General features: G+C 45.9%; 1 protein-coding gene across 1 annotated transcript; it reads left to right on the plus strand.

Annotated features, from left to right (window-relative positions):
• Positions 1 to 6,267: 6,267 nt before the first annotated feature.
• Positions 6,268 to 7,224, plus strand: LOC122929174 (olfactory receptor 5B12-like). The gene has a single exon (XM_044282682.1). It carries the CDS (start codon positions 6,268 to 6,270, stop codon positions 7,222 to 7,224), a length of 957 nt encoding a protein of 318 aa, XP_044138617.1.
• The last annotated feature ends 9,905 nt before the right edge of the window (positions 7,225 to 17,129 follow it).

Genomic DNA, 17,129 nt, shown 5'->3' on the forward strand with positions numbered 1-17,129 from the left:
ATGCAGTCATACACACACTCACCACATACATGGACGCACTGCTTACATACATGGACACACTCACATACATGGACACACTCTTCACATACACGGACGCACTCTCCAAATACACGCACTCTCCACAGACATGGATGCAGTCATACACACACTCTCCACATACATGGACGCACTCTCCACATACACGCACTCTCCACATACATGGATGCACTCTCCAAATACACACACTCTCCACATACATGGACGCACTCTCCACATACACGCACTCTCCACAGACATGGATGCACTCTCCAAATACACACACTCTCCACATACATGTACGCACTCTCCACATACATGTACGCACTCTCCACATACATGTACGCACTCTCCACAGACATGGGCGCACTCTCCACATACATGGAAGCACTTACACAAACACTCTCCACATACATGGACGCAGTCATACATGTGCTCACCATGTACAGTTGTGGCCAAAAATTTTGAGAATGACACAAATATCAGTTTTCAAAAAGTTTGCTGCTAAACTGCTTTTAGATCTTTGTTTCCGTTGTTTCTGTGATGTAGTGAAATATAATTACACGCACTTCATACGTTTCAAAGGCTTTTATCGAGAATTACATGACATTTATGCAAAGAGTCAGTATTTGCAGTGTTGGCCCTTCTTTTTCAGGACCTCTGCACTGCGACTGCGCATGTGCCATGCAGGATAGCAGGGAAGCTGGATGACATCTCATGATATAATGTCACCCAGCTTTCCTACTGTCCTGCAGGTCACATGTGCACAGTCTGGGAAAGCTGAATATACCCGCAGTTCCGCTGCCACTCACATCACTGGCGCAGTTGTGGCAATCCATCTGATGTTCAGCAGGCTGGGCAGGGAAGGTTCAGACTGCAGGAATCGCGGGTAGGAAAGGGGGCGGGGCTATGCTAGCTCCGCCCACATCGGACCGTCCTGATGCTGGTTACTGTCCATCATCAGAACTGAGTTGGGGGAGAGATGGAGCAATGACACTGACGTCAGGTCAGAGACAGAGGTGTAAGTGCAGGACTCTGGACCCGCTGCAGGAGAAGTCAGCTGCTCTGACAGGGGCCCGGGGGGACGAAGTACAGTGACTGCTCCCGGGCCCCTTCTGAGCTCGGGCCCCGAAGCAGCTGCTTCCCCTGCTTTCCTGATCGCTATGCCACTGCCTGAATGGCAGCTTGGTTTTCTTGATGGACAATCCAACATTGGCCTCAGGGCAGGCCGGCCTCTGGTCTCTTCAGCAGTGAAGGTCAGTTCGCAGTGTTCGCCAGCCAACACATGCGGGCTGCCATCTTTAGTAAGGTAACCTGTGCCTGCGCCGCGAGCCGGTCTGAAACAAATGCAGTCACTGGGAGCAGGCAGTTCCAAGAAAAGCCAGATGAAGGCCCCCGGTGGCTGTTCTCGGAACTGCCTGCTCCCGGTGACTGCATTTGATTGCAGACCGGCTCCCGGCACAAGTAAGGGCTTACCTGTGCATTGCCGGACGGGTGAGTCTACCTTACTAAAGATGGCAGCCCGCATGTGTTCGCTGGCGAACACTGCGAACTGACCATCACTGCTCCTCAGCTCCCGGTTATCAACGAAGCCTACAGATCCTCTTCAGCAGCCCTCCCTCGCTCACTGTGGATGAAGCCTTGTCGATCACAGGACACCTCAGGTAAACAATTAGCAGACACGTCTGAATCCCTGGCTCTCTAACTGCCGACTTTCTGCCCTCCTGCTACTTCCTCTCCCCAGCCCGTCTAGCTTTTCCCCGGGAAGTCACGTGTCCTCAGGACATAGCAAACCTCAACCTGGTGCACAAAATAAACATGGAGCTACTTATAACAGTCTATTTCGATAAGAAAGCAAATCCTGTGCAGTTATAAGATTACGTTTCTTTTTATGTTAATATTCATCGTCTCGATCCGTTAGTCCTAAGGACTCTGTCTGACTGAGGGCCTCTAGTGGCCAGTCACACAAACTGCAGGTTATGTGCAGTCCGCAATATTGACACGCACTCGTGTGTATGAGACCTTACCAGAGGATCCCTGAGAGAAAAAGTCCAGTCATCTCAGAAGGTCCAAACCCAATCGAGGCTGCTCAAGATTCAGACAGCAAGGTGCAGTATTTATAGCAGAAAGGCTTTGCTGCTGTGGAACGGATTATCGCCTCCGACACCAACCACACTTTGAGATGGAGTGGCCATCTATATCTAAAGTCTCAGCACCCTTCAGCCCGTGAACTGCAGGTGGAGTTAATTAAGACAGTTTAGCATGCCTGTAATTAGCTTGGGAAGATGGCAAAGTGTTTAGAGTCAGGGAGTACTACAACTACTATCATTGTTGCTGCCTCGAGAAAATATAGAACTGTGATGTACTTTGGAAATGTGCTTTTGCTGCTATATGTACTACTACTCCTACCATCAGCTGAGTAAAGAGACTGTTATTAATGCAAGCTGCGGCCTGGTTATTGACTCCACCCTATGCCACATTCCTGCCTTGCACCCATCCAAATGTCCTCCATCAAGGGCACATCATCTACCATGAGGCAGGAGCTCTTACTCCAGGGAGTGCCCAGAGGGAAGAAAGGGCGCATCCTCCATCCAATGCATGGCCCAATGGAACGCCAGAGGAAGGACTGAACTGTGAGTATTACTACCCCTCGCTAGGGCCACGACCACCACTCCCATCCTCTCTGCTCAGTGCCTCTCCTTCAGCTGACTGCAGATTTGGTGGGAGACATCTAAAGGTGGTGGGAATCATCTCATGGTGAAGAGAGACATCGGGGGGTGGTAGGAAAACAAGGTGTAGATTAACAATGTCTCTAGAGTAACTAGAAAGTCTATAGATTGTATAGGAGGCCTACATTTGGCTTTTTTTCTGATTTTATTCGATTTTTTTCTGTGCATGATCCTTGGAGCCATCATCTTGCCGGATCTGAGATTCTCCTCTGTGAACAGAAGCTCGGAGAACTGGTTTACAATAATTTTGTTGCCTTTTTCAGGACATTTTTAGGAAAATACAAAGAACCCTGTAAAACAAACACCAAACAGCCCATCAGAATGACACATTCAAAACAGAACTATAAAATCTCCATGCACTAAAACAAAAAGTAGGGGAAATGGAAGAGGGAAAAAATATCAACAAAAAAGGAGGGGATAACCATGATATTCTCCAGGAGTAATCCACCCAGGTTGTCACCGGATACCATATTATGTAGGTGGTTTGCTTTTATCCAGGTACGAGTTGTGTGTGATCTTGCCCCTTAGGTCCATTGACTTCAATGGAATATCGATGCTGAGGACTTCCAATTTGTCTCAGATCCTAGAAAATATATTCAATCAGAAGGGAAGTCAATGGAGGACCAATAAAAATCTAATTAAATGAATCAAAATTAACCTTCTTAATATCATCATTCAACAAGATCAAGTGGCCCGAGGACCAGATAGAAGAAAGGGGATGACCTTGTCTTGTTCCATGATCTATAAAAATGGGATCACAAATAGAGATGAGCGAACCAGTCGAGATTCGTTTCAGGTCCGGTTCGCCAAATGTTTAAAAAAGTTTGGTTAGGACCCGAATCAATTCAGGCCAAACCGAAGTTGCTCCAATTGCCCTGAAAGTTGATATCTAATCCCCTCTAGCCTCCTAGGACTAGCAAAAATCTTTTTTTGTTTATTTTTTATGAATAATTTGCTAGAATTTCCAGTTGGGCTGATCATTTTGACAGGAGGAATAATAGTTTGGGAATGACTGGAATAGAAGCTTTAAGGGCCTCAGGACAAGAGCCCCCTGCTTCACACAAGAAATGAAACCACTACTAAAACATCTGCAGTTTTATTATAGATTGGACAAACTATGTGGCCCAGGGTTCTTAGATGGTTTCAAAGAGGTGAAGCCAAAGCCTCTGGGATGCTACTGTCCACCTCTTATAGAGCCCAACAACTCAACTACGGATTATACCTATATATACACATACAGCCGAAAAGCAAAAATGTACTGCGTCATATGCCAAATCTAGCTATTATGAGACCTTGTTTAGGAAACGAGTGATGAAGAGGGCCACCAAAAAATTTTTATGTAATAGGGCCCCTGTAAAGTCACCTTCTAATACACCTTTTAAAAGGGGCACGATGCCCCTTTCAGGGAAGAAATGTATATACCACCCAATGTCCGATGCATAAAGAGATTGCAATGGTGTAGAGCCGTCAGAGAGCCACCAAGGTCACCAGAGCCATTATTTCCACTGCCTTGTTTGCTAAAAGTTGCTTCTTTAGAGGGTGGAGTTCTGGCCAAGTTTCCACCCGCAGTAAAAGAGTAGATTGCTCTGGGCCCCATAGCAGTCGCTTGGTCTGCCACTATGGTAGTTACGCCCCTGTGTCTAGTGGCACATAAAACAGATCACTGGGACTGTCTAGTGGCACATAACACAGATCACTGGGACTGTCTAGTGTCACATAACAGAGCCAAGTAGCATTATCCTGAAGAACACACCATAGGAATCGTTTAGAGTTTCTTGATAGCACACTGGGGACATCTAGAGACCATCAACTGAGTGCACTAGGGTAATTTACCAAGATGACATTAAGTTCTACAAGAATCCTCTGAAAAATAGCCAAAGTTGTCCTGGAGACCCTAGAAGGCTATATGTGATACATGTGATTCACAAAGACCTAAGAGACAACCAGCAACACAGCAGACAATGCGGGCTCCAGCTCTCTAGTAACTGGAGCAGATTAAGGGGACTATAAGATGTAAAGACACCAAACAGAAGCCGTGCCAAAGTGAAGTGCCATTCACAGCAATCAACCAAATTTTTCCAGGGTCAACCACATCTACAGTGAAAGCCCCTATGAAGTAAATTTTTCCATTTTTCCCATTGGTTCAATAAAATTTGTGGCACTATATATATATATGTAAAAAATATATATATAAAGGAGGCAACTGTATCCCCCAACTCTAGGAAGCCTTCTAGGATTGTAATAAAAAACTTTCTACATATTCTTCTTCCTTCTCCTCTCGGTACTGGACAGGACTGGCTCTGTCTGAAGAGTCCACCCAATGATTCAATATGGCGGCACTGTTTTCCTATTTGCAGCAGTGAACACATTACCAGTGTAGCACAGTATTCCATGAGACCAAGTGTCTGCTGGATATTCCCAGAGCTGGTCCTCTGCTTCATGGGGACATCACTGACTAATTGCTTTGTTTTCAAAATTATAATAATTAGCTGAAGCTTTATGCCCGGAGATAAAGATCTCCAGGGGTCATTGGGTTTAAAATAAATGCAAGAGCTCAAACTACAAACATACATCATTGTATTGATTCTATAAAGCAGATACTGTGTCAGACAGGTAAGTGATCAACCTGAATGTCCTAGAGGACTTCTCCCCGGAATGAAATCTGTCATACACCACGACCGGGCAGCACAACGCTTGCAAGTTGCAATGTTTTAGGTTATTACCCTTCATCATGCTTCAGGGATAATGCGGTTAATTTAAGGCGGCATGGCACTTAATAGGTCCATCATTTATCTTGTAGACACTTTGATACACTTACCAATGCCTGGTCTACATAACAAGCTGCTTCATTCAATGGTCCATGGACAGCTGCATCATATTTCTCCTTTTGATGAAATACTCATCTGAGGAATCTTCTCTTTTCCAGGATAGGAACTCATACATTATAAATGGGGCCAAACATGTTTTGGGTGTTGAAGCTTGGAAATTCATTGTTAGGAGTCTGTAAGTACCCTTCAAGATTTATAATAAATGAGCTTCCCCTGAATGAGTTGATGTTCTGGGCCCCATAAAAGATGCTATACCTCCTACCCTGGTAGTTAAAACCATGCTTCTGAGATACACACGATGGTGAACTGACTACATAAGTGACAGATGGTCTGAAATCATAAAGTATTACATAAAGGTTATAAAAAAAAGACATGGAGTAAGACGTGTGAAATGTAACACGAATGAGGATATCAGTACATTAATCCACATAAAGCTATATGGCAGTGCTCAATGTCAAGTAGCAGTTGCAAACGCTGATAAGCTTATAAACCATTCCCACTCAGATTAAATGGTTCGCCAAGACAACTTGGGTTTGTTGATAATCTTCCGTTTGCATACTGCATAGTCCTCCTTATCCACATTCCATGTTTTCCCTGTCTCAGATTTTTCACGGCATTATTGCATGTGTCATGGCTTGTTCTGTAGAGTTCTTGAGGTTTTTCCATTATACACTGTTTCCTTTCTGTAGATTCCAATGGAGAACACAACACAAGTGACCACATTTGTGTTCTCTGGACTGACGGATAATGAGAAGCTCCTTCCTTTCCTCTTCATTTTCTTCTTATTCATTTACCTCCTAACGATCATGAGTAACATTGGCATCATAGCTCTGGTCTGTAACACCTCCAGACTCCACTCACCCATGTACTACTTCTTGAGTTACCTCTCTCTTGTAGACATCTTCTATTCATCTGTTATCACTCCTAAGATGTTTTCTGACTTGATCTTGGGCAGGAAGGTCATCTCTTTTAATGGCTGTGCTCTCCAATTCTTCTTCTATGCAGCCCTGGGAGGAACTGAGACTTTTCTTCTTTCTGCCATGTCCTATGACCGATACATTGCTGTCTGTCACCCGCTCCACTATATGTCTGTAATGACCAAGATGAAATGTTTATGGATGGCAATTTTTTCCTTCTCCGCTGGCTTCTTCCAGTCCGCAGTACAGACTAGCTGTGCATTCAGTCTCAAGTTCTGTGGCTCAAACCTCATCGACCACTTCTACTGTGACATCCCACCAGTGCTCAAACTGTCCTGCTCCCACACTTTCCATTGTACCATTGTGACTATCTGTATGGTGAGCCTATGTACGATCAGCTCACTGATGGCGATCCTGCTCTCATATCTATTCATACTTGCATCAGTTTTGAGAATGAAATCAACTGAGAGCAGAAAGAAAGCCTTCAGCACATGCTCCTCACATTTCATGTGCGCCTCTGTCTTTTACGTGACTGTTTTCTTCACCTACTTACGTCCTCCTTCTAGTGTCTTTACGGGCCAAGACAAAGTGGCTGCAATCTTCTACTCAACTGTGACACCAATGCTCAATCCTCTTGCTTACACTCTGAGGAACCAGGAGGTAAAAAGGATAATTGCACAACTGGTGGTTAATTTTAAGTCTACAGACACAGGGTTTTCGAATCATCACATGTAAGATATTCATGTTTAACCCACAGGAACTAAGGAGCCCTTACACGGGGCGAGAATTGTAAATATAATCTCTAAGAAGCACTCATAGGAACACTCGTTAGCGATTATAAATGTACCGCCGATTAACCGATGAACAATCAAAATGCTCGTTCATCGGGTAGTTCGATCGTTTGTGTGTACACAAAAGACATCATTTGCAGGCAGCATATAGAGCTGTGTAAACAGGATCTGCTGCTGGAAAACAACGAGTCGGTATGGGGAAGAGCAATGGCATTAGTGATCGCTCCTCCGCATACTCTGGAGGAGATCGCTGCATGTAAATGCAGTGGTCTTCTCCACCAGCGAGCAGCAGATTGTCGTGAAGGAACACTTCCCATTAATCTCCTGCTCTGTCACCCATGTAAAAGAATCTTTAGAAACATCCAACCTGACACTAGAAAAACCTTTGCTGATCTCTTTTTTTGTACTGTAAAGCTTGTAGAGTCTGACCATCAGTATAGTCTTAGACAATAAACTGGACCATTACTACAAGGTCTGTAACATCAGCGAGTCTATCTTCACAAAGTTGGTTGTGTTAAACGCTTCACCAATACCCAAGCCATTTCATGCCCTATCAAAATGAAAACAAAACCTACATACAATGATCTACTGATCTCTTCAACATGGTAAATGTAGATGTATTTCCCTGACAATGTAATCAAGATTTGATTGTGAGGAACGCTACAGGCCAGTTAACAGAGGAAAAATATAATGCCAAGCATCACAACTTTGGTAGCCTTAAGTTTGTTGAAAGGATGCATTCTGGAAATATTTTTAGATGGAGGTGGTGGAAGACATTTGGAAGTGGTCGGAGACATCTGGAAGTAGTAGAAGACATCTGGAGGTAATGGGAGACATCTAGAGGTGGTGAGACACATACACTCACCTAAAGAATTATTAGGAACACCATACTAATACGGTGTTGGACCCCCTTTTGCCTTCAGAACTGCCTTAATTCTACGTGGCATTGATTCAACAAGGTGCTGATAGCATTCTTTAGAAATGTTGGCCCATATTGATAGGATAGCATCTTGCAGTTGGTGGAGATTTGAGGGATGCACATCCAGGGCATGAAGCTCCCATTCCACCACATCCCAAAGATGCTCTATTGGGTTGAGATCTGGTGACTGTGGGGCCATTTTAGTACAGTGAACTCATTGTCATGTTCAATAAACCAATTTGAAATGATTCGATCTTTGTGACATGGTGCATTATCCTGCTGGAAGTAGCCATCAGAGGATGGGTACATGGTGGTCCTGAAGGGATGGACATGGTCAGAAACAATGCTCAGGTAGCCTGTGGCATTTAAACGATGGCCACTAAGGGGCCAAAAGTGTGCCCAGAAAACATCCCCCACACCATTACACCACCACCACCAGCCTGCACAGTGGTAACAAGGCATGATGGATACATGTTCTCATTCTGTTTACGCCAAATTCGGACTCTAGCATTTGAATGTCTCAACAGAAATCGAGACTCGTCAGACCAGGCAACATTTTTCCAGTCTTCAACAGTCCAATTTTGGTGAGCTTGTGCAAATTGTAGCCTCTTTTTCCTATTTGTAGTGGAGATGAGTGGTACCCGGTGGGGTCTTCTGCTGTTGTAGCCCACCTTTCTTTCCCATTCTGACATTCAGTTTGGAGTTCAGGAGATTGTCTTGACCAGGACCACAACCCTACATGCATTGAAGCAACTGCCATGTGATTGGTTGACTAGATAATCGCATTAATGAGAAATAGAACAGGTGTTCCTAATAATTCTTTAGGTGAGTGTATAGAAGTAATGGAAGACATATGGAGACAGTGGGAGGCATCTGAAAGTGGTAGGAGGCATTTAGTGGTTGTAGGAGACATATGGAGGTGTTCGGACATGTCTGGAAGTGATGGAACCCCCTGACGAAGCCTGCTTACGCGAAACTCACGTTGAGTTGCTCGCACTTGGGGCTGTACTCTTAATAATCACAAGATATGTATATTTGAGGTTTTGGTTATTTATCTTGACATCTTTTCCACATAATTATGTTATTGTTCTCATGTGACATGTTCAAGGATTGTTTTGTTACCTTCTAGTTAGGGTACTTTCACACTAGCAGCAGGGGACTCCGGCAGGCCATTCCGGTGCGGGAACAGCCTGTCGGATCGGTCCTGCCGCTAGTTCACGTGTGCCCCCGGACTGCCGCTCCGTCCCCATTGACTATAATGGGGACGGAGTACTTTTAGTCCGGCCGCCTATCGGCGTGCGCTGCCGTGCTGCCGCCGGAACTCCTCCCCCGACCCCATTATAGTCAATGGGGACTGAGCAGCAGTCCGGGGGCACACGTGAACTAGCGGCAGGACGGATCCGACAGGCTGTTAACCCGCCGGAACGGCCTGCCGGAGTCCCCTGCTGCTAGTGTGAAACTAGCCTTAGCCTCACCAGATTTGTTATAACTGGTATGATCTAGTTTGGTGATGTGATAGGAAATAGGTATTGATCCTAATACTTCATACTATTGTCCTATACAGACCGCAGCAATTTTTCTGTATCAACTTTCTCCATCTAGATATTTTTGTTCTCTCCTTTCTGTTTTTGTAAATTTAAGGGTTTTTATGCACCTTTAATAAATTTGGGCATTTTTTGATGACCTTAGTTGTGAGTCTCGTTGTTTTGAATGGAATATTGGTGATGGAAGATGTCTGGAGGTGGCAGAAGACATCTAATGAAGGTGATTTGAGCCATCAGGAGACAGTGTAAAGAAGGCTTGCATAGTAAAAAAAATTTTTTGCAGATGACACTAAACTGTGTAAAGTAATTAACACGGAAGAGGGCAGTATACTATGTATATACTACAGAGGGCAGTATACTATATATATACTACAGAGGGCAGTATACTGTAAATATACTACAGAGGACAGTATACTGTATATATACTACAGAGGGCAGTATACTATATATATACTACAGAGGACAGTATACTGTATATATACTACAGAGGACAGTATACTGTATATATACTACAGAGGGCAGTATACTATATATATACTACAGAGGACAGTATACTGTATATATACTACAGAGGACAGTATACTGTATATATACTACAGAGGACAGTATACTATATATATATACTACAGAGGGCAGTATACTGTAAATATACTACAGAGGACAGTATACTGTAAATATACTACAGAGGACAGTATACTGTATATATATATATATATATATATACTACAGAGGGCAGTATACTGTAAATATACTACAGAGGACAGTATACTGTATATATATACTACAGAGGGCAGTATACTATATATATACTACAGAGGGCAGTATGCTGTAAATATACTACAGAGGACAGTATACTGTATATATATATATATATATATATATATATATATATATATAAACGAATAAGAAGGCAGCACTACAAGTAGTGAAAAAGTGGACGGTTTATTCACCCAACCAGCAGCAACATTTCAGCTCTCTCTATGGAGCCTTTGTCTAGCTGAGAAACATGTGCAAGATCACATACATAAATAGTGGCAGTGATTAACAGGGTAATAACTGAATTCATAATACAATAAAGTGCAAGTACATGAGAATACATAAAAATACAATCGCTTTGGTGATAAAATTCATCTATGGTCAGATTGTAGATCTGCTATATTATAAATACTATCATAAAAATCCATAATAAAAAATCCACAGTGTAAAAAAATCATCTAAGTTTACATGATTAGTAATCAGTGTGAAAAGTGAACAGATGAGATCAATACATATGAACGGATCAATGCTGGTTGAAGAAGCATGGTGGAGATTGCTGGCGTCCGGAAAGAGCAACGGCGCATGCGCCGCTCTATCTATTATCGCGAGATTCATACTAGTTCTGAGCAGCCTGAAGACCATATCAAAGATGGCCACTGTGCACACAATACATCAGGGCGCATGCGCGAACCGGCGCTGCCGCCCATGTAGAATTGACGACACATCGTCTCCGGGATGGATTCACTGTTTTGAGGCCAAGGCATGTCATCAGGCCTTTTGTTAGCTAAACGTATCCCCCACTGTCAGTCCCTTTGGGATCCATGCCTCATTCATCTTAATGAAGGTGAGGTAATCAACACTTTTTTGACCGAGGCGACTTCTTTTGTCAGTGACAATGCCTCCTGCTGCACTGAAGGTCCTTTCTGACAGGACACTTGAAGCGGGGCAGGCCAGAAGTTCTATCGCAAATTGGGATAGCTCAGGCCACAGGTCAAGCCTGCACACCCAGTAGTCAAGGGGTTCATCGCTCCTCAGAGTGTCGATATCTGCATCTAAGGCGAGGTAGTCTGCCACCTGTCGGTCGAGTCATTCTCTGAGGGTGGACCACGAAGGGCTGTGGCGATGTGTAGGACTGGAAAAGCTCTGCATGTCCTCCATCAACAACACATCTGTAAAGCGTCCTGTCCTTGCCGCCGTGGTCGTGGTAGGAGGAGGATTACTTTCACCTCTTCCCCAGTTGGATTCTCGTTGTGCTGTGACATCCCCCTTATAAGCTGTGTAAAGAATATTTTTTAGTTTGGTTTTGAACTGCTGCATCCTTTCTGACTTCCGGTAATTTGGTAACATTTCCGCCACTTTCTGCTTATACCGGGGGTCTAGTAGCGTGGCCACCCAGTACAGGTCGTTCTCCTTCATCCTTTTTATACGAGGGTCCCTCAACAGACATGACAGCATGAAAGACCCCATTTGCACAAGGTTGGATGCCGAGCTACTCATTTCCCGTTTCTCCTCCTCACTGATGTCATTGACGGTCTGTTCTTCCCCCCAGCCACGTACAAGACCACGGGTCCCAGATAGGTGACAACAACGAGCACCCTGGGATGCCTGCTGTGGTTGGTCTTCCTCAAAGCCACATTCCTCCTCTGACTACTCTTCCTCAGACTCCTCTTGCAGTGTTGCCGCAGGTCCGGCAAGCAATGATGACAAGGCTGTTTCTGGTGGTGATGGTGACCACAACTCTTCCTCTTCCTCTTCACGCTCATCTACAGCCTGATCCAGCACTCTTCGCAGGGCACGCTCCAGGAAGAAAACAAATGGGATGAGGTCGCTGATGGTGCCTTCGGTGCGACTGACTAGGTTTGTCACCTCCTCAAAAGGACGCATGAGCCTACAGGCATTGCGCATGAGCGTCCAGTAACGTGGCAAAAAAATTCTCAGCTCCGCAGAGGCTGTCCTAGCACCCCGGTCATACAAATGCTTGTTGACGGCTTTATCTTGTTGGAGAAGACGGTCGAACATTAGGAGTGTTGAATTCCAACGTGTCGGGCTGTCGTAAATCAAGCACCTCACTGGCATGTTGTTTCGGCGCTGAATGTCTGAAAAGTGCGCTATGGCCGTGTAGGAACGCCTGAAATGGTCACACACCTTCCTGGCCTGCTTGAGGACGTCCTGTAAGCCTGGGAACTTATGCACAAGGCGTTGTACGATGAGATTCAACACATGTGCCATGCACGGCACATGTGACAACTTGCCCAAATTCAATGCCGCCAACAAATTGCTTCCATTGTCACACACCACTTTGCCGATCTCCAGTTGGTGCGGGGTCAGCCACTGATCCACCTGTGCGTTCAGGGCGGACAGGAGTGCTGGTCCGGTGTGGCTCTCTGCTTTCAGGCAAGTCAACCCCAAGACAGCGTGACAGATAAAAAAAAGCGGGATGTGGAATATCCCCTGGGAAGCTGGGGGGATTCAGTTGATGTGCAGCCAGACGCCGCAGCAGAGGAGGATCAGCCGAGGAGGTTATGGAAGAGGATGGAGTAGAGAAGGTGGCAGTAGGCCTGCCTGCAAGTCGTGGCGGTGTCACCAACTCCGCTGCAGAGCCACGCATTTCATGCTTGGCAGCCGTCAGCAGGTTGACCCAATGCGCAGTGTAGGTGATATACCTGCCCTGACCGTGCTTTTTCAGGCAAGTCAACCCCAAGACAGCGTGACACTGTCGTATCCGGGATGTGGAATAGCCCCTGGGGAGCTGGGGGGATTCAGTTGATGTGCAGCTAGACGCCGCAGCAGAAGAGGACTCAGCCGAGGAGGTTATGGAAGAGGATGGAGTAGGAGGAGTCGAGGAGGTGGAAGTAGGCCTGCCTGCAAGTCGTGGCGGTGTCACCAACTCCGCTGCAGAGCCACGCATTCCATGCTTGGCAGCCGTCAGCAGGTTGACCCAATGCGCAGTGTAGGTGATATACCTGCCCTGACCGTGCTTTGCAGACCAGGTATCAGTGGTCAGATGGACCCTTGCCCCAACACTGTATGCCAGAGAGGCCATGACTTTCTTTTCAATCAATGAGTAGAGGTTTGGGATTGCCTTATTAGAAAAAAAAAATTGTCCGGGTACCTTCCACTGTGGTGTCCCAATAGCGACAAATTTTTTGAAGGCCTCAGACTCCACCAGCTGGTATGGTAAAAGCTGGCGGGCTAAGAGTTCCGTCAAGCCTAATGTCAGACGCTGGGCAAGGGGGTGACTCTGTGAGACTCTGTGACATTGGCTTCTTACGCTCAAACATTTCCTTGACAGACACCTGACTGTGGGCAGATGAGATGGAACTGCTGAAGGTGAGAGGCGGATTGAGAGGGGCAAGGAGGACAGCAGTGGTTGACGTGGCTGAAGATGCTGGACCAGGAGGAGGATGGTGGCTTTGAGCTTGTGTGCTGCTTATACTCGTCATCATGTGTTGATCCCATTGGCGTTTGTGATGTGCGATCATGTGCCTTCGCAAAGTAGTTGTACCTAGGTGGGTGTTGGATTTCCCACGACTCAGTTTCTTTTGGCACAGGTTGCAAATGGCATCGCTGTTGTCAGAGGCAGACACACAAAAAAAATGCCACACTGCTGAGCTTTGCAATGACGGCATTCTGGTGGTGGCAACAGCATGCGTTGATTGGCGTGCTGTCTGGCTGACCCCGGGTGCCGATACATGCTGTCTGACTGTGCCACTAGCTCCTTGCGACGACCTCCCCCTGCTTCCAACTCGTCTCCTTCTTCTCTCTGTCTCCCCTTCTAAACTTTCCCCCTCTTCTTCTTCTCTTCGAGCAGGCACCCACGTGGCATCCACGGACACATCGTCATCAACCACTTCACTTGTATCTGACACCTTAGCAAAGGAAGCAGCAGCGGGTACAACATCATCATTATCATCATCATCATCACACTGTACGTCCATCTGTGTAATGCTGCCTGACTGAGACATATCCCTGTTATCTACATCCCCTGGCAATAATGGTTGTGCAACACTAATTTCATCCAACTGATGTGTAAATAACTCCTCTGAGGGATCAAGTGAAGCGGCTGTGGTGGCTGTGGTGGTAGTGGTGGTGGTGGTGGTGGTGGTGGTGGCAGGCGGGAGAGTGGTAACTTGAGAGCAGGTGACCAAAGCTGAGCTGGAGGAGGATGGTGCGTCAAGGTTCCGAGCGGAAGCTGTTGAAGATTGGGTGTCCTGTGTAAGCCAGTCAACTATTTTCTCTGAATATTTTGGGTTCAGGGTATGTGGTCTCTGAACACTGGGCATTTTTCCAGGGCCAGTGGAAATCACAGCACCACGAACACGACGGCCCCTGCGGCGTGGCCTGCCTCTGCCTGTCATTTTTTTTTAGATAAGTGGTACTATGCGTGCAAGGTACTGTCTCACCCTATATAAGTGGTGGGAAGTGGGCACAGTACAGTCTGTGTGGGCCTGACACACACTGGCTTGCAAATGTGATTCGATCACAGTTAAATTTTAAATGTAATATTTTTTTTCTGAAAGGTATTTGGCGAATGACACCCTGTAACGGTATGAGTGCAGGCCTAGCCACTAGCCAGTGGACACAATACAGTATGTGTGGGGGCCTGACACACACGGGCTTGCAAATGTGATTAGATCACAGAAAAATATAAAATAGAATTTTTTTTATCTGCGAGGTATTTTCTGTCACCCCCTGTATGAATGGTGCACACAGGGCTGTCTGTGACTGAGCCTGCAGCCTCTCACACACGGGCAGCCAGGCAACTGCAATTTATATATATATATACTGATGTACCAGCCCTGAAAAGGGCTTTTTGGGGTGCTGTCTGGACGCTTTCCTTACCGCAGATGAGTCCGTGGACACAGAACACTGCCCCAGCTAACGCTTTCCCTAGTGAATCAGCAGCAGCTACACTGTCCCTCCTCTCACTGAGAATGCAGCTTCCGAATGAATCTAAAATGGATGCTGTCCAGGAGGTGGGAGGGTCTGGGAGGGAGGGTCTGCTGCTGATTGGCTGGAATGTGTCTGCTGACTGTGAGGTACAGGGTCAAAGTTTACTCAATGATGATGTATAGGGGGCGGACCGAACATCGCATATGTTCGCCCGCAGCGGTGAACGCGAACAAGCTATGTTTGCCGGGAACTATTCTCCGGCGAACTATTCAGGACATCACTACTGGCCGATCCATTGCTGGAGAGGGGGTGGCAAAGCCCTCCAGAACATATCAGTCACCAGACGGTCCAGCATAGCAGTAGGGCTCAGCACGTCAGGCTGTATCCACTTTTGCAAGAGAAGTTATAATACTGAGGTCTCACAGGCTTAAACCCCAACTGATGCACCCGTTGGGCCCAGACCAACACATTCCTCCTCAGTCTTTCCCTTACCCTTGACTCTCTGGTAGTCGGCCGCTTGGTCATCCAGCAAGTCGAAATACACCCGCTGGGAATCGGATGTCAGGAACGGAGCGACGACCTCAGCCCACTAATCTTGGGGTAGATTCTCCCTTGTGGCCACCTTCTCATACATCGCCAGATAAGTTTTAAAGTCATCTGATGGTGTCATCTTGGGGATCGCTGCACGGACCGCTTTCCGGACATCATGGACACTCTGGGACACTTCTGCCGTCTGTAAAGCAATCACGTGTTGTAACAGCAGCTGGTTTGTTTCCTCCACCAGAGCTTTTATTACAGCCTCCATTTTGTCACGTGACACAGGTTTAAATTTAGCTGGTTTAATCCAGGACATCCAGCCGTACCTGAAAAAATATTTCGGCGTTTACGCCATCCTCACTGCGTGTGCCCGCTCCAAGCCACCAATTATGAGGATTCACTCTGGTAGGCAGGGTAAGCGGACGCAGAACAGAGGCAAGAACCAGTTTGTAAAACAAAACTTCAGTGTTTATTCACACAGGAGGAAAAAACAAATCAACATTTTTCAGTCTTAGTGTTTGTTCACCCAAAGGAAAGTCCAAAGCACAAAACAGTTACGTTGTTAGAAGGTTCTTTCAGCGTCCACAACAGGCTTAAGAGGACCTGTTTCCCTGCATGCGGCTCTCAGCCCTCTAGTACAGCACCATGCCTCAAATCCCAAAACAGAGACCTTGGTTCTGAGCCCAGCTGCCTATTTAAAGGAGAGTCAGGTGCTGCCAAAACCCGGACCGGCACTTAAACTCCGGTCCGGTATTTGATCTCACCTGGCTGGAAATCAGCCCAGCCGCCCATGTTGGGAGGAAAATACCTGCTTTCCTAAACAAAACCCAATGCTATGTCACTATATATATATATATATATATATATACAAAAGAAAACCACCGGCGGCACCACCCTCGAAATGGTAAGATAAAAATGGGTGCAAAATGCAAGTACGGCAGCAGGTGCTTACCCACTAATAGAGATGAAAAAATTGGACTGCACTCCAAGCGTGTCTTCGGGAAAATTCTGTTTTAATCACCCATAAATGGCAAAACGACGTTTCGGCTCCAACTGAGCCTTTCTCAAGCATTGGTGAACAGTGAATGGCAGGTATATAAAGGTGTATCCACACATACAATCAATACAATCACATAATTGATACTTTACAAATAATACCTGTATACAATACAATTTACAAATAATACCTGTATACAATAT

This window comes from Bufo gargarizans, chromosome 2, assembly GCF_014858855.1.
Source record: "Bufo gargarizans isolate SCDJY-AF-19 chromosome 2, ASM1485885v1, whole genome shotgun sequence".
NCBI lineage: Eukaryota > Metazoa > Chordata > Amphibia > Anura > Bufonidae > Bufo > Bufo gargarizans.

Excerpts from the sequence above, each read along its gene's own strand:
- LOC122929174 (XM_044282682.1), top strand. The coding sequence starts at position 6,268 with ATGGAGAACACAACACAAGTGACCACATTTGTGTTCTCTGGACTGACG.